The 27,242-nt window shown below is 45.6% G+C and overlaps 1 protein-coding gene across 13 annotated transcripts in view; it reads left to right on the top strand.

The window, feature by feature from the left end:
• pde10a (phosphodiesterase 10A) overlaps nt 1–27,242 on the top strand; it is a 128,784-nt gene that overhangs the window by 88,250 nt on the left and 13,292 nt on the right. For all 13 annotated transcript variants that reach the window (XR_016487095.1, XR_016487102.1, XR_016487098.1 and 10 more), the window contains exons 10-21: nt 1,688–1,739; nt 7,464–7,606; nt 8,708–8,800; nt 11,032–11,218; nt 13,645–13,787; nt 18,024–18,107; nt 19,189–19,339; nt 20,272–20,427; nt 22,100–22,272; nt 22,415–22,526; nt 26,489–26,569; nt 26,715–26,803. Coding sequence is in view for 2 of the 13 variants with exons in the window: in XM_090201817.1 (XP_090057943.1) it covers nt 1,688–1,739; nt 7,464–7,606; nt 8,708–8,800; nt 11,032–11,218; nt 13,645–13,787; nt 18,024–18,107; nt 19,189–19,339; nt 20,272–20,427; nt 22,100–22,272; nt 22,415–22,526; nt 26,489–26,569; nt 26,715–26,803 (1,464 nt within the window). In the remaining 11 variants the exon portion in view is untranslated. The remainder of the gene's footprint in view (nt 1–1,687; nt 1,740–7,463; nt 7,607–8,707; nt 8,801–11,031; nt 11,219–13,644; nt 13,788–18,023; nt 18,108–19,188; nt 19,340–20,271; nt 20,428–22,099; nt 22,273–22,414; nt 22,527–26,488; nt 26,570–26,714; nt 26,804–27,242) is intronic.

The following is a 27,242-nucleotide window of genomic DNA, read 5'->3' as shown; positions in this document are numbered from 1 at the left end:
TGTCTCAATGACTTCCTGCTAGATGTGTCGAAGTAAGTCTGTCTCAATGACTTCCTGCTAGATGTGTCAAAGTAAGTCTGTCTCAATGACTTCCTGCTAGATGTGTCAAAGTAAGTCTGTCTCAATGACTTCCTGCTAGATGTGTCAAAGTAAGTCTGTCTCAATGACTTCCTGCTAGATGTGTCAAAGTAAGTCTGTCTCAATGACTTCCTGCCAGATGTGTTAAAGTAAGTCTGTCTCAATGACTTCCTGCTAGATGTGTTAAAGTAAGTCTGTCTCAATGACTTCCTGCTAGATGTGTTAAAGTAAGTCTGTCTCAATGACTTCCTGCTAGATGTGTCAAAGTAAGTCTGTCTCAATGACTTCCTGTTAGATGTGTCAAAGTAAGTCTGTCTCAATGACTTCCTGCTAGATGTGTTAAAGTAAGTCTGTCTCAATGACTTCCTGCCAGATGTGTTAAAGTAAGTCTGTCTCAATGACTTCCTGCCAGATGTGTCAAAGTAAGTCTGTCTCAATGACTTCCTGCTAGATGTGTCAAAGTAAGTCTGTCTCAATGACTTCCTGTTAGATGTGTCAAAGTAAGTCTGTCTCAATGACTTCCTGCCAGATGTGTTAAAGTAAGTCTGTCTCAATGACTTCCTGCCAGATGTGTTAAAGTAAGTCTGTCTCAATGACTTCCTGCTAGATGTGTTAAAGTAAGTCTGTCTCAATGACTTCCTGCTAGATGTGTTAAAGTAAGTCTGTCTCAATGACTTCCTGCTAGATGTGTCAAAGTAAGTCTGTCTCAATGACTTCCTGCCAGATGTGTTAAAGTAAGTCTGTCTCAATGACTTCCTGCTAGATGTGTCAAAGTAAGTCTGTCTCAATGACTTCCTGCTAGATGTGTCGAAGTAAGTCTGTCTCAATGACTTCCTGCTAGATGTGTCAAAGTAAGTCTGTCTCAATGACTTCCTGCTAGATGTGTCAAAGTAAGTCTGTCTCAATGACTTCCTGCTAGATGTGTCAAAGTAAGTCTGTCTCAATGACTTCCTGCTAGATGTGTCAAAGTAAGTCTGTCTCAATGACTTCCTGCTAGATGTGTCAAAGTAAGTCTGTCTCAATGACTTCCTGCCAGATGTGTTAAAGTAAGTCTGTCTCAATGACTTCCTGCTAGATGTGTCAAAGTAAGTCTGTCTCAATGACTTCCTGCTAGATGTGTCAAGGTAAGTCTGTCTCAATGACTTCCTGCCAGATGTGTCAAAGTAAGTCTGTCTCAATGACTTCCTGCTAGATGTGTCAAAGTAAGTCTGTCTCAATGACTTCCTGCCAGATGTGTCAAAGACACAATATTACATCATAAAGTGAATGGATAACAATCCAGTCATCTACACCAGTGTTTTATTCCCTAGCACTAAACACCAGGTTCGCACTAATCAAAGATTGGATAATGAGTTAACTAATGGAATCTTGTGTTTCATACTCAGGGTGGGGGGGGGCAAATACCAAAATATACACCCCTTTTTGTTCCCCAGGACCAGGATGAAGAAACTCTTTACCCCATTATCATTTATCATCTTTACTTCATTATCATTTATCATCTTTACCCCCATTATCATTTATCATCTTTACTTCATTATCATTTATCATCTTTGCTTCATTATCATTTATCATCTTTACTTCATTATCATTCTCTCTCTTTCTCCAACAGAACGTACTTTGACAACATTGTGGCAATAGATTCTCTACTTGAACACATAATGGTACGTTTCTATTTTGTGTGTTTATGTAGTCTATTTAGTCTATGTAGTTTATTTAGTCTATGTAGTCTATGTAGTCTATTTAGTCTATGTAGTTTATGTAGTCTATGTAGTCTATTTAGTTTATTTAGTCTATTTAGTCTATGTAGTCTATTTAGTCTATTTAGTCTATGTAGTCTATGTAGTCTATTTAGTCTATGTAGTCTATGTAGTCTATTTAGTTTATTTAGTCTATGTAGTTTATTTAGTCTATGTAGTTTATTTAGTCTATGTAGTCTATTTAGTCTATGTAGTCCATGTAGTTTATTTAGTCTATGTAGTCTATTTAGTCTATGTAGTCTATGTAGTTTATTTAGTCTATTTAGTCTATTTAGTCTATGTAGTTTATTTAGTCTATTTAGTCTATGTAGTTTATTTAGTCTATGTAGTCTATTTAGTCTATGTAGTCTATTTAGTCTATTTAGTCTATTTAGTCTATGTAGTTTATTTAGTCTATGTAGTCTATGTAGTTTATTTAGTCTATTTAGTCTATGTAGTCTATGTAGTCTATGTAGTCTATGTAGTCTATTTAGTCTATGTAGTCTATGTAGTCTATTTAGTCTATTTAGTCTATGTAGTCTATTTAGTCTATGTAGTCTATGTAGTCTATTTAGTCTATTTAGTCTATGTAGTTTATTTAGTCTATGTAGTCTATGTAGTCTATGTAGTCTATGTAGTTTATTTAGTCTATGTAGTCTATGTAGTCTATGTAGTCTATTTAGTCTATTTAGTCTATTTAGTCTATGTAGTCTATTTAGTCTATTTAGTCTATGTAGTCTATTTAGTCTATGTAGTCTATTTAGTCTATGTAGTCTATGTAGTCTATGTAGTCTATTTAGTCTATGTAGTTTATTTAGTCTATTTAGTCTATGTAGTCTATGTAGTCTATTTAGTCTATTTAGTCTATGTAGTCTATTTAGTCTATGTAGTCTATGTAGTCTATGTAGTCTATTTAGTCTATTTAGTCTATGTAGTCTATTTAGTCTATTTAGTCTATTTAGTCTATTTAGTTTATTTCATGTCTTGTTTTTGAAGTTGTAGAGCTGCATGCTATTTCATAAGAAGGGACTTCAACTTTTACAATAATTTTCTGGCTCAAGTCCATCACGGTTGCCTAGAATGCGTAGGAGGTCCGGGGAGGTGGGTTTGTGTTGTGGTGACGTTGGTCGGGGTTCCCGCCCAACTAGATGCGCAGGCGTTTCATTGGTTATATTATATTATTGCATCAACCAATGGTTGCGTGAACACGTCCTCGACTGTGCAGTCGGGCATCAGATTACGTAATTAAATATTTTCTGTTTTAGTTGACCAAAGTCAGTTCAATTATTTAAATTCCATTTTGTTCTTTTTTGTTGTTGTTGTGAGATCAAAGTGAATATTGCGAATAATTATTCAAATAATTGAACTGACTTTGGTCAACTAGTTTATAAAAATATTTATTTTTTGTGAGATCAAAGGGCACATTGCAATGCAGTTTCTCTAGAGATAAATCAGATCAAGCCCAAACTGTGCGATGTAGTAGGGAGTTGTAGTTTCCAACTGGCCAATGTTCTACATAGTTTAATGCAGAAAACATGGTAATTGACTACAATGGCCATAATCCATTGCATGCCTAGTTGTCAGGTTAGTGTGGTTGTAGACACAGAGAGAGAGAAAAGAGACAGAAGAACGTGCGATCAAGAGGGACAGAGATTTGCGAGGTATCTCTACCTGGAAATACATCATCTAAGTGATTGATAGTTGGTACTCAGCAGTCATAAAATAACGCCTTATTTACTATGAAGAACTACTAAAATAGTGATTTTTGTCAGACGGCAGGTTTACAGAGATGAGATGATGACTTGGATTGAAATAATAATAGTCATAAAATAAAACACATTTAAAATAAACAACAACTGATATATTTTAACAAAGTAATGTGAATAAGTGATGATGTCAAAGCCGTGTGTTTATAGGTGGCAGTGAAGTCAGCCGCAGGAGAGTCAAACGGAGTGTAAAATGGAGTCTTTTAATATAAGTCCACTTAACACGCTCCAAACACTAAATACGTACAAACCATCTCTGACATAAAACAATCTCTGACAAAGACGTGAGGGGAAACAGAGGGTTAAATACACAACAGGTAATGAACGGGATTGAAAACAGGTGTGTGGGAAGTGTGTGGGAAGACAAGACAAATGGAAAATGGAAAAAATGGATCAATGATGGCTAGGAGGCCGGTGACGTCGACCGCCGAGCAGCGCCCCGAACAAGGAGAGGCAACGACTTCGGCAGAGGTCGTGACAAAGGTTAATAAGTGATCAGCAGTAATGAACAGTCAATACCATCATGGGACTTTTATTCATTGTTTTATTCTGGGTTGTTACAGCAGTCAACCCACATAATACAAAGTGCATTTAATGTAAAAAAAAGAAGATATATATCAAAATCGAAAACGGTGATTTTTTTATATTTTTATAATCTAAACGAAACCAAATCAACTTTTTTTAAAAAGCACCAATTGCTCAGCACTACCTGATATGTTAAACTGTTATCCAGGCGTTGTGAGACCCCACGTACGTCTCTGCAATGTGGTCGGGCAGGAACTGGACCCTAGCCTCTTGTACAGTGCCTTGCGAAAGTATTCGGCCCCCTTGAACTTTGCGACCTTTTGCCACATTTCAGGCTTCAAACATAAAGATATAAAACTGTATTTTTTTGTGAAGAATCAACAACAAGTGGGACACAATCATGAAGTGGAACGACATTTATTGGATATTTCAAACTTTTTTAACAAATCAAAAACTGAAAAATTGGGCGTGCAAAATTATTCAGCCCCTTTACTTTCAGTGCAGCAAACTCTCTCCAGAAGTTCAGTGAGGATCTCTGAATGATCCAATGTTGACCTAAATGACTAATGATGATAAATACAATCCACCTGTGTGTAATCAAGTCTCCGTATAAATGCACCTGCACTGTGATAGTCTCAGAGGTCCGTTAAAAGCGCAGAGAGCATCATGAAGAACAAGGAACACACCAGGCAGGTCCGAGATACTGTTGTGAAGAAGTTTAAAGCCGGATTTGGATACAAAAATATTTCCCAAGCTTTAAACATCCCAAGGAGCACTGTGCAAGCGATAATATTGAAATGGAAGGAGTATCAGACCACTGCAAATCTACAGAGACCTGGCCGTCCCTCTAAACTTTCAGCTCATACAAGGAGAAGACTGATCAGAGATGCAGCCAAGAGGCCCATGATCACTCTGGATGAATTGCAGAGATCTACAGCTGAGGTGGGAGACTCTGTCCATAGGACAACAATCAGTCGTATATTGCACAAATCTGGCCTTTATGGAAGAGTGGCAAGAAGAAAGCCATTTCTTAAAGATATCCATAAAAAGTGTTGTTTAAAGTTTGCCACAAGCCACCTGGGAGACACACCAAACATGTGGAAGAAGGTGCTCTGGTCAGATGAAACCAAAATTGAACTTTTTGGCAACAATGCAAAACGTTATGTTTGGCGTAAAAGCAACACAGCTGAACACACCATCCCCACTGTCAAACATGGTGGTGGCAGCATCATGGTTTGGGCCTGCTTTTCTTCAGCAGGGACAGGGAAGATGGTTAAAATTGATGGGAAGATGGATGGAGCCAAATACAGGACCATTCTGGAAGAAAACCTGATGGAGTCTGCAAAAGACCTGAGACTGGGACGGAGATTTGTCTTCCAACAAGACAATGATCCAAAACATAAAGCAACATCTACAATGGAATGGTTCAAAAATAAACATATCCAGGTGTTAGAATGGCCAAGTCAAAGTCCAGACCTGAATCCAATTGAGAATCTGTGGAAAGAACTGAAAACTGCTGTTCACAAATGCTCTCCATCCAACCTCACTGAGCTCGAGCTGTTTTGCAAGGAGGAATGGGAAAAAATGTCAGTCTCTCGATGTGCAAAACTGATAGAGACATACCCCAAGCGACTTACAGCTGTAATCGCAGCAAAAGGTGGCGCTACAAAGTATTAACTTAAGGGGGCTGAATAATTTTGCACGCCCAATTTTTCAGTTTTTGATTTGTTAAAAAAGTTTGAAATATCCAATAAATGTCGTTCCACTTCATGATTGTGTCCCACTTGTTGTTGATTCTTCACAAAAAATACAGTTTTATATCTTTATGTTTGAAGCCTGAAATGTGGCAAAAGGTCGCAAAGTTCAAGGGGGCCGAATACTTTCGCAAGGCACTGTATATTGTATTGTCGCGAGCCACTGGTGTCATCACAGCTAACATAGTGTGTGGTAGCGCTGAGCCATTTCCTGTGTTGTTTTGCCTGACTCCTATGTGACTTTAACTTGCATAGTCTTACTAACGTGGACAGTGTAGAAGGCCATTCTGTATTGGTTAATGATTGAAACTAACCGTGGAGTGAATCCTAACTTCCACTTTAAAGACTAAGTCAAATGTTCATTTTTGTCATGCATTGATGTTAATGGAAATGAAAGTTATGATTCACCCCCTGTGTCTGTCTATGTCTTTCTGTGTAATGTGTGTCTTTCTGCGTAACGTGTGTCTTTCTGTGTAACGTTATGTCTTTCTGTGTAACGTTATGTCTTTCTGTGTAACGTTATGTCTTTCTGTGTACCGTGTGTCTTTCTGTGTGTCTTTCTGTGTACCGTGTGTCTTTCTGTGTAACGTTATGTCTTTCTGTGTACCGTGTGTCTTTCTGTGTGTCTTTCTGTGTACCGTGTGTCTTTCTGTGTCTTTCTGTGTACGTTATGTCTTTCTGTGTAACGTTGTGTCTTACTGTGTGTCTTTCTATGTACTGTGTGTCTTTCTGTGTACCGTGTGTCTTTCTGTGTACTGTGTGTCTTTCTGTGTACTGTGTGTCTTTCTGTGTAACGTTATGTCTTTCTGTGTAACGTTATGTCTTACCGTGTGTCTTTCTATGTACTGTGTGTCTTTCTGTGTACCGTGTGTCTTTCTGTGTACCGTGTGTCTTTCTGTGTACCGTGTGTCTTTCTGTGTACCGTGTGTCTTTCTGTGTACCGTGTGTCTTTCTGTGTACCGTGTGTCTTTCTGTGTACCGTGTGTCTTTCTGTGTACCGTGTGTCTTTCTGTGTACCGTGTGTCTTTCTGTGTACCGTGTGTCTTTCTGTGTACCGTGTGTCTTTCTGTGTACCGTGTGTCTTTCTGTGTACTGTGTGTCTTTCTGTGTACCGTGTGTCTTTCTGTGTACCGTTATGTCTTTCTGTGTACTGTTATGTCTTTCTGTGTACTGTTATGTCTTTCTGTGTACCGTGTGTCTTTCTGTGTACCGTGTGTCTTTCTGTGTACCGTTATGTCTTTCTGTGTACTGTTATGTCTTTCTGTGTACTGTTATGTCTTTCTGTGTACCGTGTGTCTTTCTGTGTACCGTGTGTCTTTCTGTGTACCGTGTGTCTTTCTGTGTACCGTTATGTCTTTCTGTGTACCGTGTGTCTTTCTGTGTACCGTGTGTCTTTCTGTGTACCGTTATGTCTTTCTGTGTACCGTTATGTCTTTCTGTGTACCGTGTGTCTTTCTGTGTACTGTGTGTCTTTCTGTGTACCGTGTGTCTTTCTGTGTACCGTGTATCTTTCTGTGTACCGTGTGTCTTTCTGTGTACCGTGTGTCTTTCTGTGTACCGTGTGTCTTTCTGTGTACTATGTTCATCGTGGTGTTGTGTTTCAGATATATGCAAAAAACCTGGTGAATGCGGACAGATGTGCACTGTTCCAGGTGGACCACAATAACAATGAACTGTACTCAGACCTGTTCGACATCGGGGAGGAGAACGAGGGCAAACCTGTCTTCAGGAAAACCAAAGAGATTAGGTAAGGGTCCTGATCGATTCTTTTACTGCTCTGTTGTTGCATGACTGATCTCTATGGTTTATGTTGAGTTGACTTGTGATCATCTGAACGATTCCCTGACGGGTTATGTTGAATTGACTTGTGAACGATTCTCTGACAGGTTATGTTGAATTGACTTGTGAACGATTCTCTGACGGGTTATTTTGAATTGACTAGTGATCATGTGAACGATTCTCTGATGGGTTGTGTTGAATTGACTAGTGATCATGTGAACGATTCTCTGACGGGTTGTGTTGATTTGACTCGTGATCATCTGAACGATTCTCTGATGGGTTGTGTTGATTTGACTCGTGATCATCTGAATGATTCTCTGATGGGTTGTGTTGAATTGACTAGTGATCATGTGAATGATTCTCTGACGGGTTGTATTGATTTGACTCGTGATCATCTGAACGATTCTCTGATGGGTTGTGTTGATTTGACTCGTGATCATCTGAATGATTCTCTGATGGGTTGTGTTGAATTGACTAGTGATCATGTGAACGATTCCCTGACAAGAAAACTAGAATCCCTAGAACAGGGAAACTAGAACCATTAGAACAAGGAAGTAGAATCCCTAGAACAGGAAAACTAGAATCTATAGAACAAGGAAACTAGAATCCCCAGAACAAGGAAACTAGAATCCCCAGAACAGGGAAACTAGAATCCCTAAAACAGGGAAACTAGAATCCCTAAAACAGGGAAACTAGAATCCCTAAAACAGGGAAACTAGAATCCCTAAAACAGGGAAACTAGAATCCTCAGAACATGGAAACTAGAATCTATAGAACAAGGAAACTAGAATCTATAGAACAAGGAAACTAGAATCCCTAGAACAAGGAAACTAGAATCCCTAGAACAAGGAAACTAGAATCCCTAGAACAAGGAAACTATGATCTGTAGAACAAGGAAACTATAATCCCTAGAACAGGAAACTAAAATCCTAGAACAAGGAAACTAGAATCCATAGAACAGGGACACAATAATCCTAGAACAAAGAAAATAAGAAGTATAATTCTTAGAACAGAAATGTCCGTTCCTCGGTTGTAACCTCCAGCGCTCTTCTGTCTTGTCCTCTCCCAGGTTTTCTATAGAGAAAGGTATAGCGGGCCAAGTGGCACGGACGGGGGAGGTCCTTAACATCCCAGACGCCTATGCAGACCCACGCTTTAATAGGTAAAACTCCCATTTTACCCTGTGTACGTCCCAAACGGCACCCTATTCCCCCACAGTGCCTTGCGAAAGTATTCGGCCCCCTTGAACTTTGCGACCTTTTGCCACATTTCAGGCTTCAAACATAAAGAAATAAAACTGTATTTTTTTGTGAAGAATCAACAACAAGTGGGACACAATCATGAAGTGGAACGACATTTATTGGATATTTCAAACTTTTTTAACAAATCAAAAACTGAAAAATTGGGCGTGCAAAATTATTCAGCCCCTTTACTTTCAGTGCAGCAAACTCTCTCCAGAAGTTCAGTGAGGATCTCTGAATGATCCAATGTTGACCTAAATGACTAATGATGATAAATACAATCCACCTGTGTGTAATCAAGTCTCCGTATAAATGCACCTGCACTGTGATAGTCTCAGAGGTCCGTTAAAAGCGCAGAGAGCATCATGAAGAACAAGGAACACACCAGGCAGGTCCGAGATACTGTTGTGAAGAAGTTTAAAGCCGGATTTGGATACAAAAAGATTTCCCAAGCTTTAAACATCCCAAGGAGCACTGTGCAAGCGATAATATTGAAATGGAAGGAGTATCAGACCACTGCAAATCTACCAAGACCTGGCCGTCCCTCTAAACTTTCAGCTCATACAAGGAGAAGACTGATCAGAGATGCAGCCAAGAGGCCCATGATCACTCTGGATGAACTGCAGAGATCTACAGCTGAGGTGGGAGACTCTGTCCATAGGACAACAATCAGTCGTATATTGCACAAATCTGGCCTTTATGGAAGAGTGGCAAGAAGAAAGCCATTTCTTAAAGATATCCATAAAAAGTGTTGTTTAAAGTTTGCCACAAGCCACCTGGGAGACACACCAAAAATGTGGAAGAAGGTGCTCTGGTCAGATGAAACCAAAATGGAACTTTTTGGCAACAATGCAAAACGTTATGTTTGGCGTAAAAGCAACACAGCTCATCACCCTGAACACACCATCCCCACTGTCAAACATGGTGGTGGCAGCATCATGGTTTGGGCCTGCTTTTCTTCAGCAGGGACAGGGAAGATGGTTAAAATTGATGGGAAGATGGATGGAGCCAAATACAGGACCATTCTGGAAGAAAACCTGATGGAGTCTGCAAAAGACCTGAGAATGGGACAGAGATTTGTCTTCCAACAAGACAATGATCCAAAACATAAAGCAAAATCTACAATGGAATGGTTCAAAAATAAACATATCCAGGTGTTAGAATGGCCAAGTCAAAGTCCAGACCTGAATCCAATCGAGAATCTGTGGAAAGAACTGAAAACTGTTGTTCACAAATGCTCTCCATCCAACCTCACTGAGCTCGAGCTGTTTTGCAAGGAGGAATGGGAAAAAAATTCAGTCTCTCGATGTGCAAAACTGATAGAGACATACCCCAAGCGACTTACAGCTGTAATCGCAGCAAAAGGTGGCGCTACAAAGTATTAACTTAAGGGGGCTGAATAATTTTGCACGCCCAATTTTTCAGTTTTTGATTTGTTAAAAAAGTTTGAAATATGCAATAAATGTCATTCCACTTCATGATTGTGTCCCACTTGTTGTTGATTCTTCACAAAAAAATACAATTTATATCTTTATGTTTGAAGCCTGAAATGTGGCAAAAGGTCGCAAAGTTTAAGGGGGCCGAATACTTTCTATAGTGCACTACTTTTGACCAGAACCATATAGATAGGGTGCCATTTAAGACCCCTCCCCTTGTCTACTTTATTTGTGAACGTGGTTTAAGTAATCCTCAGAGTAGTCCGGTGCTAGCCATTATCCCAGCTCTAATTATACAGTCTTGCCAAGTCCTAATGTCATTGTCATGCCAATATTTTCTTAGGTAGTGGCACCGGGCTTTTCATGCCTAGCTTGTTGTAATACACGTCGTCAGCCTGGGCCTTGATGTAATTTAGTGGAATATAAGCCTAATGATTTTTTATTTTATTTTACCTTTATTTAACTAGGCAAGTCAGTTGAGAACAAATTCTTATTTACAATGACGGCCTAGGAACAGTGGGTTAACTGCGTGTTCAGGGGGCAGAATGACAGATTTGTACCTTGTCAGCTCGGGGGTTTGAACTTGCAACCTTGCAACAGGTTACTAGTCCAACGCTCTTACCACTAGGCTACCCTGCCGTCCCATCATTAAACACTATTATGGCATTATGTCAAGATGAATTCCGTGTTACATTTTAACCCCTCCCACTTCACAGAGAGGTAGACCTCTATACGGGCTACACCACGCGGAACATCCTATGCATGCCCATCGTTTCCAGGGGGACCGTAATAGGGGTCGTACAGATGGTTAACAAGCTGACTGGAAGTGCCTTCACCAAAACAGACGAGAACAACTTCAAGATGTTCGCCGTCTTCTGTGCTCTAGCCTTGCACTGTGCCAATGTGAGTGTTTTGTGTCGAATTGATATTTTTATGACAATATATTGTATTTTGTGTTAGACAAAACAAAATATATTACATTCAGGATATACTCCAGGAAAAAATGTGAGTTTTTCTTTTAATTCAAATCAGCGAATCTCAATTCAGTTCTGAATTGACAATAAACTCTGAACTGCACAATGTACAGACATCATGTATCAAGGGCCAATATTAGACACAGTAAAATCATGAATCAGAATGACTAAAGGCCTGACTGTTTAGCTCTGTCTAGTCCCACAGGCCTGTTGAGATCGAACACTGGCATGTCTTTGAGCTGTGTCGCCCCAAGACGTTGTTGAGCATCTAGAGTAGGACAGCAAGGCTGTACACAGGCAGACAGACGCCAAACCCCCCCCCCCCCCCCCCACACCTTCCCTTCCCTCCACCAGAACAGACGCCAAACCCCACCACACCTTCCCTTCCCTCCACCAGAACAGACGCCAAACCCCCCCCACACCTTCCCTTCCCTCCACCAGAACAGACACCAAACCCCCCCCCACACCTTCCCTTCCCTCCACCAGAACAGACACCAAACCCCCCCCACACCTTCCCTTCCCTCCACCAGAACAGACACCAAACCCCACCACACCTTCCCTTCCCTCCACCAGAACAGACGCATCACTATCTCCAGCCAGGCAAAATGACTTACCTAAAGGTACACACACACACACACACACACACACCTAGAGGCAGGAGGCATGAAATACTGCTCAACATAAATCGTCCGGCTGGGAGGACGGTGGCGGGTGGCAGTGGAGCGGCTTGGCTGGGTAAAATATTAACGTGGCTCATCAACATGGTGACGCAGGCTCCTGCGCAAGTGTGTCGCACAAGAAGGGGGGGGGGGGAGTCCAAATGGGAGAGGTGGGAGGAGTTAGGAGAGGAGAGACTTGGGAGGAGAGCAGAGAAGAGGAGACAGAGGGGCACTAGAACCACACAGAAGAAGGGCACTAGAACCACACAGAGGTGCACTAGAACCACACAGAGGGGCACTAGAACCACACAGATGGGCACTAGAACCACACAGAGGGGCACTAGAACCACACAGAGGGGCACTAGAACCACACAGATGGGCACTAGAACCACACAGAGGGGCACTAGAACCACACAGAGGGGCACTAGAACCACACAGAGGGGCACTAGAACCACACAGATGGGCACTAGAACCACACAGAGGGGCACTAGAACCACACAGAGGGGCACTAGAACCACACAGAGGGGCACTAGAACCACACAGAGGGGCACTAGAACCACACAGATGGGCACTAGAACCACACAGAGGGGCACTAGAACCACACAGAGGGGCACTAGAACCACACAGAGGGGCACTAGAACACGTCCTAAGCCAAATCAAAACATTTAGAATGACAGGAAATGTGCTTTACAACTGCACCATTTTCTCTCAGCCTCATTGCAAAATGTGTAGAACTGCAAGTTAGTTGTTTCCAACAACAACAAAAAATAGTTTTCCTAAAAATGTTTAAAATGTTTTGCTTTGACCTTACGGGAGGGCCTCGCAAAACTGCAGTTCGCCACTAGAGAAGGGGAGAGAGAGGAGAGGGGAGAGGGAAGAGGAGAGAGGGGAGAGAGAGGGAAGAGGAGAGAGGGGAGAGAGAGGAGAGAGGGGAGAGAGAGGAGAGAGGGGAGAGGGAAGAGGAGAGGGAAGAGGAGAGGGAAGAGACAGGGGAGAGGGAAGAGGAGAGGGAAGAGGAGAGAGAGGAGAGGGAAGAGGAGAGGGAAGAGGAGAGAGAGGAGAGAGGGGAGAGGGAAGAGGAGAGGGAAGAGGAGAGAGGGGAGAGGAGAGAGGGGAGAGGGAAGAGGAGAGGGAAGAGGAGAGAGAGGAGAGGGAAGAGGAGAGGGAAGAGGAGAGAGAGGAGAGAGAGGAGAGGGAAGAGGAGAGAGAGGAGAGGGAAGAGGAGAGAGAGGAGAGGGAAGAGGAGAGGGGAGAGGAGAGAGAGGGAAGAGGAGAGAGGGAAGAGGAGAGAGGGGAGAGGGAAGAGGAGAGAGAGGAGATGAGAGAGGGGAGAGAGAGGAGAGGGAAGAGGAGAGGGAAGAGGAGAGAGAGGAGATGAGAGAGGGGAGAGAGAGGAGAGGGAAGAGGAGAGAGGGAAGAGGAGAGAGGGGAGAGGGAAGAGGAGAGGGAAGAGGAGAGAGAGGAGAGGGAAGAATAGGAGGTGGAGGATAAGCGGAGACGGAAGAGAAGAGGAGAGAGGCTGAGAGGAGCAGTCAGGAAGGGAGGGGAGAGTGAGAGACTGCTGGGAGAATAGAAGAGGGGAGAGGGAAGCTTTGGTGCGAAGGATGGGGGATCAACACGACTCCCAACGGCAACGCCAAGAGTTTGAAGGACTGTCTGTCTCTCTTTGTCTGTGTGTGTCTGTCTGTCTGTCCAGATGTACCACCGGATCAGGCACTCTGAGTGTATCTACAGGGTAACCATGGAGAAGTTGTCCTACCACAGTATCTGTACTTCAGAGGAGTGGAAGACACTCACAAAGCTGGACCTTCCTACGCCCCTATACAAAGAGATAGAACTGTGAGTGTCTAACCATAACGCCTCTATACAAAGAGATAGAACTGTGAGTGTCTAACCCCAACACCTATATACAAAGAGATAGAACTGTGAGTGTCTAACCCCAACACCCCTATACAAAGAGATAGAACTGTGAGTGTCTAACCCCAACACCCCTATACAAAGAGATAGAACTGTGAGTGTCTAACCCCAACACCCCTATACAAAGAGATAGAACTGTGAGTGTCTAACCCCAACACCCCTATACAAAGAGATAGAACTGTGAGTGTCTAACCATAACACCCCTATACAAAGAGATAGAACTGTGAGTGTCTAACCCCAACACCCCTATACAAAGAGATAGAACTGTGAGTGTCTAACCCCAACACCCCTATACAAAGAGATAGAACTGTGAGTGTCTAACCATAACGCCCCTATACAAAGAGATAGAACTGTGAGTGTCTAACCATAACGCCCCTATACAAAGAGATAGAACTGTGAGTGTCTAACCATAACACCCCTATACAAAGAGATATAACGGTGAGTGTCTAACCCCAACACCCCTATACAAAGAGATAGAACTGTGAGTGTCTAACCATAACACCCCTATACAAAGAGATAGAACTGTGAGTGTCTAACCATAACGCCCCTATACAAAGAGATAGAACTGTGAGTGTCTAACCCCAACACCCCTATACAAAGAGATAGAACTGTGAGTGTCTAACCCCAACACCCCTATACAAAGAGATAGAACTGTGAGTGTCTAACCATAACGCCCCTATACAAAGAGATAGAACTGTGAGTGTCTAACCATAACGCCCCTATACAAAGAGATAGAACTGTGAGTGTCTAACCCCAACACCCCTATACAAAGAGATAGAACTGTGAGTGTCTAACCCCAACACCCCTATACAAAGAGATAGAACTGTGAGTGTCTAACCCCAACACCCCTATACAAAGAGATAGAACTGTGAGTGTCTAACCATAACGCCCCTATACAAAGAGATAGAACTGTGAGTGTCTAACCCCAACACCCCTATACAAAGAGATAGAACTGTGAGTGTCTAACCCCAACACCCCTATACAAAGAGATAGAACTGTGAGTGTCTAACCCCAACACCCCTATACAAAGAGATAGAACTGTGAGTGTCTAACCCCAACACCCCTATACAAAGAGATAGAACTGTGAGTGTCTAACCATAACGCCCCTATACAAAGAGATAGAACTGTGAGTGTCTAACCCCAACACCCCTATACAAAGAGATAGAACTGTGAGTGTCTAACCATAACACCCCTATACAAAGAGATAGAACTGTGAGTGTCTAACCATAACACCCCTATACAAAGAGATAGAACTGTGAGTGTCTAACCATAACACCCCTATACAAAGAGATAGAACTGTGAGTGTCTAACCCCAACACCCCTATACAAAGAGATAGAACTGTGAGTGTCTAACCCCAACACCCCTATACAAAGAGATAGAACTGTGAGTGTCTAACCATAACGCCCCTATACAAAGAGATAGAACTGTGTGTCTAACCATAACACCCCTATACAAAGAGATAGAACTGTGAGTGTCTAACCCCAACACCTATATACAAAGAGATAGAACGGTGAGTGTCTAACCCCAACACCCCTATACAAAGAGATAGAACTGTGAGTGTCTAACCATAACGCCCCTATACAAAGAGATAGAACTGTGAGTGTCTAACCATAACGCCCCTATACAAAGAGATAGAACTGTGAGTGTCTAACCCCAACACCTATATACAAAGAGATAGAACTGTGAGTGTCTAACCATAACGCCCCTATACAAAGAGATAGAACTGTGAGTGTCTAACCATAACGCCCCTATACAAAGAGATAGAACTGTGAGTGTCTAACCCCAACACCCCTATACAAAGAGATAGAACTGTGAGTGTCTAACCCCAACACCTATATACAAAGAGATAGAACTGTGAGTGTCTAACCATAACACCCCTATACAAAGAGATAGAACTGTGAGTGTCTAACCCCAACACCCCTATACAAAGAGATAGAACTGTGAGTGTCTAACCCCAACACCCCTATACAAAGAGATAGAACTGTGAGTGTCTAACCCCAACACCCCTATACAAAGAGATAGAACTGTGAGTGTCCTAACCCCAACACCCCTATACAAAGAGATAGAACTGTGAGTGTCTAACCATAACACCCCTATACAAAGAGATAGAACTGTGAGTGTCTAACCCCAACACCCCTATACAAAGAGATAGAACGGTGAGTGTCTAACCCCAACACCCCTATACAAAGAGATAGAACTGTGAGTGTCTAACCATAACACCCCTATACAAAGAGATAGAACTGTGAGTGTCTAACCATAACGCCCCTATACAAAGAGATAGAACTGTGAGTGTCTAACCCCAACACCCCTATACAAAGAGATAGAACTGTGAGTGTCTAACCCCAACACCCCTATACAAAGAGATAGAACTGTGAGTGTCTAACCATAACACCCCTATACAAAGAGATAGAACTGTGAGTGTCTAACCCCAACACCCCTATACAAAGAGATAGAACTGTGAGTGTCTAACCCCAACACCCCTATACAAAGAGATAGAACTGTGAGTGTCTAACCCCAACACCCCTATACAAAGAGATAGAACTGTGAGTGTCTAACCCCAACACCCCTATACAAAGAGATAGAACTGTGAGTGTCTAACCATAACACCCCTATACAAAGAGATAGAACTGTGAGTGTCTAACCATAACGCCCCTATACAAAGAGATAGAACTGTGAGTGTCTAACCCCAACACCTATATACAAAGAGATAGAACTGTGAGTGTCTAACCATAACACCCCTATACAAAGAGATAATGTCCTCTGACCTACCCAATCCATTGATCTCCCATTGTTCATACACCATCACCTGTCTCTTATCTCCCATTGTTCATACACCATCACCTGCCTCTTATCTCCCATTGTTCATACACCATCACCTGCCTACTCTAGTATTCTCATCCTCAGCCGTGTTTCTTGGAGCAGACATTGGTTCAAATAGGATTTGTTTTCTTCAAACCCATGTCTGTCTCTTAAGAGAGAGAGACGGCCCTGAAGCAGACACAGTCCAGACCCGCGTGACACCCTGCTCTCTTTTGAAGGACAGACAGACGGGAGAGAGACGGTCCTGACGCAGACAGACAGACGGTAGAGAGACGGTCCTGACGCAGACAGACAGGAGAGAGACGGTCCTGACGCAGACAGACAGGAGAGAGACGGCCCTGACGCAGACAGACAGGAGAGAGACGGTCCTGACGCAGACAGACAGGAGAGAGACGGCCCTGACGCAGACAGACAGGAGAGAGACGGTCCTGACGCAGACAGACAGGAGAGAGACGGCCCTGACGCAGACAGACAGGAGAGAGACGGCCCTGACGCAGACAGACAGGAGAGAGACGGTCCTGACGCAGACAGACAGGAGAGAGACGGTCCTGACGCAGACAGACAGGAGAGAGACGGTCCTGACGCAGACAGACAGGAGAGAGACGGTCCTGACGCAGACAGACAGGAGAGAGACGGCCCTGACGCAGACAGACAGGAGAGAGACGGCCCTGACGCAGACAGACAGGAGAGAGACAGTCCTGACGCAGACAGACAGGAGAGAGACTGTCCTGACGCGGACAGACAGGAGAGAGACGGCCCTGATGCAGACAGACAGGAGAGAGACGGTCCTGACGCAGACAGACAGGAGAGAGACTGTCCTGACGCGGACAGACAGGAGAGAGACGGCCCTGACGCAGACAGACAGGATAGAGACGGCCCTGATGCAGACAGACAGGAGAGAGACGGCCCTGACGCAGACAGACAGGAGAGAGACGGTCCTGACGCAGACAGACAGGAGACAGACGGTCCTGACACAGACAGACAGGAGACAGACGGTCCTGACGCAGACAGACAGGAGACAGACGGTCCTGACGCAGACAGACAGGAGAGAGACGGCCCTGATGCAGACAGACAGGAGAGAGACGGTCCTGACGCAGACAGACAGGAGAGAGAATGCCCAGAGCAGGAAGGAAGGTGGCCTGACCCTGTGTGTGTGCGTGTGCATGCGTGCTTGTTTCAGCCCTGCTAGATCTACAGCCAGTCTGCCTTTCTCTCTTTTTCCCACACACACACACACACACACACACACACACACACACACACACACATACACACTGCAGGGCCATCATAATCTAAGAGTCTCCCTCCCTCTTTCTCTCCCTCCCTCCCTCCTTCAGGTTTCATTTTGACATTAGTCAGTTTGAGGAGCTGTGGCCAGCTGTCTTTGTATACATGGTCCACAACTCATGTGGAGAGACCAGGTACGTGAAGGTCATCAGCGAAATTAACTTGGTCAAATAAACCCATAGATTCTACGGGATAAATTTATTTAGTCGTATACAGTGGGGAGAACAAGTATTTGATACACTGCCGATTTTGCAGGTTTTCCTACTTACAAAGCATGTTGAGGTCTGTAATTTTTATCATAGGTACACTTCAACTGTGAGAGACGGAATCTAAAACAAAAATCCAGAAAATCACATTGTATGATTTTTAAGTAATTCATTAGCATTTTATTGTATACTGTACCCATAGATTCTACGAGATAAATTAACTTAGTCATATATACCCATAGATTCTACGAGATAAATTAACTTAGTCATATATACCCATAGATTCTATAAGATATATTAAGTTGTCATATAAACACATCGATTCTTTAAGAAAATTACTAATATTACTCTCCCCCTCTCCATCCTCTCTCCGTCCTTTCTCTCTCTCCCTCTCTCTCCCTCTCTCCCTTTCTCTCTCCTTCCTCTCTCTCTCCGTCCTTTCTCTCTCTCCGTCCTCTCTCCCTCTTCGTCCTCTCTCTCTCCCTCTTCGTCCTCTCTCCATCCTCTCTCTCTCCCTCTCCGTCCTCTCTCCCTCCGTCCTCTCTCTCCCTCTACATCCTCTCTCTCTCCCTCTCCGTCCTCTCTCTCTCTCTCTCCGTCCGTCCTCGCTCTCTCTGTACTCTCTCTCTGTCCTCTCTCTCCCTTTCTCTCTCCTTCCTCTCTCTCTCTCTGTTCTCTCTCTCTCTCGTCCTCCCTTTCTCTCCCTCTCTGTCCTCTCTCTCCCTTTCTCTCTCCTTCTTCTCTCTCTCTCCGTTCTCTCTCTCTCTCGTCCTGCCTTTCTCTCCCTCTCTCTCTCCCTCTCCGTCCTCTCTCTCTCCCTCTTCGTCCTCTCTCCATCCTCTCTCTCTCCCTCTCTGTCCTCTCTCCATCCTCTCTCTCTCCCTCTCTGTCCTCTCTCCCTCCGTCCTCTCTCTCTCTCTCCGTCCTCTCTCCCTCTCCGTCCTCTCTCCCTCTCCGTCCTCTCTCCTTCTCTGTCCTCTCTCCCTCTCCGTCCTCTCCCTCCTTCTAGTTTTGAGCTAGAGAAGTTGTGCAGGTTCACTATGTCTGTGAGGAAGAATTATCGGCGTGTTCCCTACCACAACTGGAAACATGCGGTGAACGTGGCTCACTGTATGTACGCCATACTGCAGAAGACCACCGGCATCTTCACTGAGATAGAGGTCTGTCCCTCTGTCCGTCCTTCAGTTTGTCAATAGAGCTAAAATAAAGTAAGGTTTAGAAAGAGGATTGTGGTCAACTCCATTCCAATTCAGTCATTTACTTCCTGTTTCCTAAATAGAATGAGGATAGATTCTAAACAGGGTTAATTCTATCAGTAGCTGACTTCCATGTGTACTTGTCCATCTTCTCTCTCTCTGTCCATCCTCTCTCTCTCTGTCCATCCGCTCGCTCTCTCCCATCCTCTCTCTCTCTCCCATCCTCGCTCTCTCTCCCCATCCTCTCTCTCTCTCCCCATTCTCTCTCTCTCTCCCCGTCCTCTCTCTCTCCCCATCCCCTCTCTCTCTCCCTATCCTCTCTCTCCCATCCTCTCTCTCTCCACATCCTCTCTCTCTCTCCCTATCCCTGCTCTCTCCCCATCCCCTCTCTCTCCCCCATCTCCTCTCTCTCTCCCCATCTCCTCTCTCTCTCCCCATCCCCTCTCTCTCTCCCCATCTCCTCTCTCTCTCTCTCCATCACCTCTCTCTCTCCCCCCATCCCCTCTCTCTCTCTCCCCCATCCCCTCTCTCTCTCCCACATCCCCTCTCTCTCTCCCCCATCCCATCTCTCTCTCCCCATCTCCTCTCTCTCTCCCCATCTCCTCTCTCTCTCCCCATCTCCTCTCTCTCCCCCCATCACCTCTCTCTCTCCCCCATCCCCTCTCTCTCTCCCCCCATCCCCTCTCTCTCTCCCCCATCCCCTCTCTCTCTCCCCCATCCCCTCTCTCTCTCTCCCATCCCCTCTCTCTCTCCCCATCTCCTTTCTCTCTCCCCATCCCCTCTCTCTCCCCATCCCCTCTCTCTCTCCCCATCCCCTCTCTCTCCCCCATCTCCTCTCTCTCCCCCATCCCCTCTCTCTCCCCCCATCTCTCCTCTCTCTCTCCCCCCCTCAACAGAAGAAGGGTCTGCTGATAGCCTGTCTATGTCATGATCTGGACCATCGAGGATACAGTAACACCTACCTGCAGAAGTTTGACCATCCTCTTGCTGCCCTGTACAGCACGTCTACAATGGAGCAGCACCACTTCTCCCAGACTGTATCCATCCTGCAGGTAGGACTACCACACACACACCCTGTTCTCACACGCTTACTCAGCTGTCCTCTAAATGTTCCCCCGGGAGGGTCTCTTCAGACATTTCCCCCTAACAGTTGCTCTGTTATTAACCGGTGTCCCCTCCCAATTCAAATTCCTCACCTTTGGTGGGTGATGATCGGGTACTGAATCCTTGTCCACAGAAGTGTCAGGGTTGGGTCAATTCTAATTGAAGATATTTAATTAAGAAAGGAATTTGAATTTAAAACTTCAAAAGTGGATTTTTTTTTAAAAATTTTAATAAATAGCTTTTACTTTGACATTTATTGAGATGTCATTGAAAATAGATGGCCTTTTTCAGTTATTGAATTGCAATTTCAGTTTACTTCCTGAATTAACAGGCTTCAATTTCAAATTGATCCAAACTACCCTGAACGTTCCAGGACCTACTGCACTCCCAGGATGTACCCTCTAGCTAACCCACCTAAGCTGGTACTCCCAGGATGTACCCTCTGGCTATCCCACCTAAGCTGATACTCCCAGGATGTACCCTCTGGCTATCCCACCTAAGCTGGTACTCCCAGGATGTACCCTCTGGCTATCCCTCCTAAGCTGGTACTCCCAGGATGTACCCTCTAGCTATCCCACCTAAGCTGATACTCCCAGGATGTACCCTCTGGCTATCCCACCTAAGCTGGTACTCCCAGGATGTACCCTCTAGCTATCCCACCTAAGCTGGTACTCCCAGGATGTACCCTCTGGCTATCCCACCTAAGCTATACTCCCAGGATGTACCCTCTAGCTATCCCACCTAAGCTGGTACTCCCAGGATGTACCCTCTGGCTATCCCTCCTAAGCTGGTACTCCCAGGATGTACCCTCTGGCTATCCCACCTAAGCTGGTACTCCCAGGATGTACCCTCTGGCTATCCCACCTAAGCTGGTACTCCCAGGATGTACCCTCTGGCTATCCCTCCTAAGCTGGTACTCCCAGGATGTACCCTCTGGCTATCCCACCTAAGCTGGTACTCCCAGGATGTACCCTCTGGCTATCCCACCTAAGCTGGTACTCCCAGGATGTACCCTCTGGCTATCCCACCTAAGCTGGTACTCCCAGGATGTACCCTCTGGCTATCCCTCTTAAGCTGGTACTCCCAGGATGTACCCTCTAGCTATCCCACCTAAGCTGATACTCCCAGGATGTACCCTCTGGCTATCCCACCTAAGCTGGTACTCCCAGGATGTACCCTCTAGCTATCCCACCTAAGCTGATACTCCCAGGATGTACCCTCTGGCTATCCCACCTAAGCTATACTCCCAGGATGTACCCTCTAGCTATCCCACCTAAGCTGGTACTCCCAGGATGTACCCTCTGGCTATCCCTCCTAAGCTGGTACTCCCAGGATGTACCCTCTGGCTATCCCACCTAAGCTGGTACTCCCAGGATGTACCCTCTGGCTATCCCTCCTAAGCTATACTCCCAGGATGTACCCTCTGGCTATCCCACCTAAGCTGGTACTCCCAGGATGTACCCTCTGGCTATCCCACCTAAGCTGGTACTCCCAGGATGTACCCTCTGGCTATCCCACCTAAGCTGGTACTCCCAGGATGTACCCTCTAGCTATCCCACCTAAGCTGAACTCCTCGTAAGTGGAGCGTGTGCTTTTTATTGATGTCTTTGTTTCCCATAGCTGGAAGGGCACAATGTTTTCTCCAACCTGACTTCCAGTGAGTACGAGCAGGTGTTAGAGATCATCCGCAAGGCCATCATCGCTACAGACCTGGCGCTCTACTTCGGCAACCGCAAACAGCTAGCTGAGCTACTGACCACGGAGGCACTGGACCTAGACAACCACCAACACAGGTCAGAGGTCAGGGGTCGTACACATACACACTTTAGACATAGCGCAAGGCACAGACACACACACAAACACTGGACATCTTCTCTGATACATCTGGAAATATATCATTAAAAAATATATATATATTTACTTTTTTTCCCCCAGGGACCGTGTGATTGGTCTGATGATGACAGCATGTGACCTGTGTTCCGTTACCAAGCTGTGGCCAATCACACGACTCACGGCTAATGACATCTACGCTGAGTTCTGGGCCGAGGTGCGGTGGTATAATTCACTACGACATCTCTACTCTTGTAACGTGGTAGACTAGTGGTTAGAGTGTAGGGACGGCAAGTAGCCTAGTGGTTAGAGTGTAGGGATGGCAGGTAGCCTAGTGGTTAGAGTGTAGGGGCGGCAAGTAGCCTAGTGGTTAGAGTGTAGGGGCGGCAGGTAGCCTAGTGGTTAGAGTGTAGGGGCAGCGTAGCCTAGTGGTTAGAGTGTAGGGGCGGCAGGTAGCCTAGTGGTTAGAGTGTAGGGGCGGCAAGTAGCCTAGTGGTTAGAGTGTAGGGACGGCAAGTAGCCTAGTGGTTAGAGTGTAGGGACGGCAGGTAGCCTAGTGGTTAGAGTGTAGGGGCAGCGTAGCCTAGTGGTTAGAGTGTAGGGACGGCAAGTAGCCTAGTGGTTAGAGCGTAGGGACGGCAGGTAGCCTAGTGGTTAGAGTGTAGGAACGGCAGGTAGCCTAGTGGTTAGATTGTAGGGACGGCAGGTAGCCTAGTGGTTAGAGTGTAGGGATGGCAGGTAGCCTAGTGGTTAGAGTGTAGGGACGGCAGGTAGCCTAGTGGTTAGAGTGTAGGGGAGGCAGGTAGCCTAATGGTTAGAGTGTAGGGGCGGCAGGTAGCCTAGTGGTTAGAGTGTAGGGACGGCAGGTAGCCTAGTGGTTAGAGTGTAGGGGCGGCAGGTAGTCTAGTGGTTAGAGTGTAGGGACGGCAGGTAGCCTAGTGGTTAGAGTGTAGGGACGGCAGGTAGCCTAGTGGTTAGAGTGTAGGGGAGGCAGGTAGCCTAATGGTTAGAGTGTAGGGGTGGCAGGTAGCCTAGTGGTTAGAGTGTAGGGACGGCAGGTAGCCTAGTGGTTAGAGTGTAGGGACGGCAGGTAGCCTAGTGGTTAGAGTGTAGGGGAGGCAGGTAGCCTAGTGGTTAGAGTGTAGGGACGGCAGGTAGCCTAGTGGTTAGAGTGTAGGGACGGCAGGTAGCCTAGTGGTTAGAGTGTAGGGACGGCAGGTAGCCTAGTGGTTAGAGTGTAGGGACGGCAGGTAGCCTAGTGGTTAGAGTGTAGGGGAGGCAGGTAGCCTAGTGGTTAGAGTGTAGGGACGGCAGGTAGCCTAGTGGTTAGAGTGTAGGGACGGCAGGTAGCCTAGTGGTTAGAGTGTAGGGACGGCAGGTAGCCTAGTGGTTAGAGTGTAGGGGCGGCAGGTAGCCTAGTGGTTAGAGTGTAGGGGCGGCAGGTAGCCTAGTGGTTAGAGTGTAGGGGCGGCAGGTAGCCTAGTGGTTAGAGTGTAGGGACGGCAGTTAGCCTAGTGGTTAGAGTGTAGGTACTGCAGGTAGCCTAGTGGTTAGAGTGTAGGGACGGCAGGTAGCCTAGTGGTTAGAGTGTAGGTACGGCAGGTAGCCTAATGGTTAGAGTGTAGGGACGCAGGTAGCCTAGTGTTTAGAGTGTAGGGACGGCAGGTAGCCTAGTGGTTAGAGTGTCGGGACGGCAGGTAGCCTAGTGGTTAGAGTGTAGGGACGGCAGGTAGCCTAGTGGTTAGAGTGTAGGGACGGCAGGTAGCCTAGTGGTTAGAGTGTAGGGACGGCAGGTAGCCTAGTGGTTAGAGTGTAGGGGCGGCAGGTAGTCTAGTGGTTAGAGTGTAGGGACGGCAGGTAGCCTAGTGGTTAGAGTGTAGGGACGGCAGGTAGCCTAGTGGTTAGAGTGTAGGGACGGCAGGTAGCCTAGTGGTTAGAGTGTAGGGGAGGCAGGTAGCCTAGTGGTTAGAGTGTAGGGACGGCAGGTAGCCTAGTGGTTAGAGTGTAGGGACGGCAGGTAGCCTAGTGGTTAGAGTGTAGGGGAGGCAGGTAGCCTAGTGGTTAGAGTGTAGGGACGGCAGGTAGCCTAGTGGTTAGAGTGTAGGGACGGCAGGTAGCCTAGTGGTTAGAGTGTAGGGACGGCAGGTAGCCTAGTGGTTAGAGTGTAGGGGCGGCAGGTAGCCTAGTGGTTAGAGTGTAGGGGCGGCAGGTAGCCTAGTGGTTAGAGTGTAGGGACGGCAGTTAGCCTAGTGGTTAGAGTGTAGGTACTGCAGGTAGCCTAGTGGTTAGAGTGTAGGGACGGCAGGTAGTCTAGTGGTTAGAGTGTAGGGACGGCAGGTAGCCAGTGGTTAGAGTGTAGGGACGGCAGGTAGCCTAGTGGTTAGAGTGTAGGGACGGCAGGTAGCCTAGTGGTTAGAGTGTAGGGGAGGCAGGTAGCCTAGTGGTTAGAGTGTAGGGACGGCAGGTAGCCTAGTGGTTAGAGTGTAGGGACGGCAGGTAGCCTAGTGGTTAGAGTGTAGGGATGGCAGGTAGCCTAGTGGTTAGAGTGTAGGGGAGGCAGGTAGCCTAGTGGTTAGAGTGTAGGGACGGCAGGTAGCCTAGTGGTTAGAGTGTAGGGACGGCAGGTAGCCTAGTGGTTAGAGTGTAGGGACGGCAGGTAGCCTAGTGGTTAGAGTGTAGGGGCGGCAGGTAGCCTAGTGGTTAGAGTGTAGGGGCGGCAGGTAGCCTAGTGGTTAGAGTGTAGGGGCGGCAGGTAGCCTAGTGGTTAGAGTGTAGGGACGGCAGTTAGCCTAGTGGTTAGAGTGTAGGTACTGCAGGTAGCCTAGTGGTTAGAGTGTAGGGACGGCAGGTAGCCTAGTGGTTAGAGTGTAGGTACGGCAGGTAGCCTAATGGTTAGAGTGTAGGGACGCAGGTAGCCTAGTGTTTAGAGTGTAGGGATGGCAGGTAGCCTAGTGGTTAGAGTGTCGGGACGGCAGGTAGCCTAGTGGTTAGAGTGTAGGGACGGCAGGTAGCCTAGTGGTTAGAGTGTAGGGACGGCAGGTAGCCTAGTGGTTAGAGTGTAGGGGCGGCAGGTACCCTAGTGGTTAGAGCGTTGGACTAGTAACCGAAAGGTTGTCAGATCAAATCCCCGAGCTGACAAGGTAAAAATCTGTCGTTCTGCCAATGAACAAGGCAGTTAACCCACTGTTCCTAGACCGAAAATAAGAATTTGTTCTTAACTGACTTGCCAAGTTAAATAAAAGGTTAAAAAATATATATTTAAAAAAATTCATTCGAGTTCATTCGTCACGAGTGGTTCATAAGAACCTTTTAGTGGTGAAAGAGTTCTACTTAGAACCTTTTAGTGCTGAAAGGGTTCTACTTAGAACCTTTTAGTGGTGAAAGGGTTCTACTTAGAACCTTTTAGTGGTGAAAGAGTTCTACTTATAACCTTTTAGTGGTGAAAGAGTTCTACTTAGAACCTTTTAGTGGTGAAAGAGTTCTACTTAGAACCTTTTAGTGGTGAAAGAGTTCTTCTTGAAACCATTTTTTTTTTTTTTTTTTTCAGCCGAAGAACTCTTTTAGGTTCTAGAGAGCAGCTTTTTCTCTCAGAGTGTACAACTGCTTTATGGAGTTAATCAATTCCTTCATTCTATATGATTCTGAGTAAATTGATCATAGTTCTCAAAAGGTGGCACTTTCTTTTGTCCTTTAATCTCAATAACCTCCTCCATTCTACCTCATCTCTTTCTTCCATCATCCTCCTGTAACTTCTTTCCTCCTTTCTCTCCCTCCTTTATCTCCTCTCCTTCTTCTCTCATTCTCTTCTCCTTTCCTCCTCTTCTCCTCCTCCCTTCTTAATCTCCTCTCATCCTTTCTTCCTCCTCCTCTCCTCCCTTCTTAATCTTCTCTTCTCCTCTCTCTCCCTCCTTTATCTCCTCTCCTCCTCCCTTCTTAATCTCCTCTCCTCCTTCTCTCCTCCTTTCCTCCTCCTCCTCTCCCTCCCTCCGTTATCTCCTATCCTCCTCCCTTCTTTATCTCCTCCTCTCCTCTCCTCTCCTCTCCTCCTCCTCCTCCTCCTCTCCTCTCCTCTCCTCTCCTCCTCCTCCTCCTCCTCCTCTCCTCTCCTCCTCCTCCCCTCCTCCCTTCTTTATCTCCTCTCCTCCTCCCTTCTTTATCTCCTCTCCTCCTCCTCTACAGGGGGATGAGATGAAGAAGATAGGTATACAGCCCATCCCTATGATGGACAGAGATAAGAAGGAAGAGGTTCCTCAGGGGCAGGTAAGAACTACACGCACACACACACACACACACACACACACAAAGAAGAACATTACCTGGGCTGTGTCTCATTCTGGCTCGATGTTCCCTCCCCTCTGCCCTTGTTCCCTCACCTTTACTGGATTCTCCTTGTCTGTTTTTCTAGGTGGGGTTCTACAATGCTGTTGCACTCCCATGTTATACCACCTTATCTGAGCTCTTCCCCCCTTCCAGCCCTCTTCTACAAGCCTGCAAGTGAGTTAGATACTGTACAATACCCACACAGTATATTATATAGACTACCCACACCGTATATTACATAGACTACCCACACCGTATATTATATAGACTACACACACTGTATATTATATAGACTACACACACTGTATATTATATAGACTACACACACTGTATACTATATAGACTACCCACACTGTATATTATATAGACTACCCACACCATATACAGTTGAAATCAGAAGTTTACATACACTTATGTTGGAGTCATTAAAACCTGTTTTTCAACCACTCCACGAATGTCTTGTTAACAAACTATAGTTTTGGCAAGTTGGTTAGGACATCTACTTTGTGCATAACACAAGTCATTTTTCAAACAATTGTTTTCAGACAGATTATTTCACAAAAAATTCACTGTATTACAATTCCAGTGGGTCAGAAGTTTACATACATTAATT

This window comes from Oncorhynchus mykiss, chromosome 16 (genome assembly GCF_057628025.1).
Source record: "Oncorhynchus mykiss isolate SJ-2025 chromosome 16, ASM5762802v1, whole genome shotgun sequence".
NCBI classification, from domain to species: domain Eukaryota; kingdom Metazoa; phylum Chordata; class Actinopteri; order Salmoniformes; family Salmonidae; genus Oncorhynchus; species Oncorhynchus mykiss.
The sequence above is the reverse complement of the archived record's forward strand: the minus strand, read 5'-3'. Positions and strand labels throughout refer to the sequence as shown.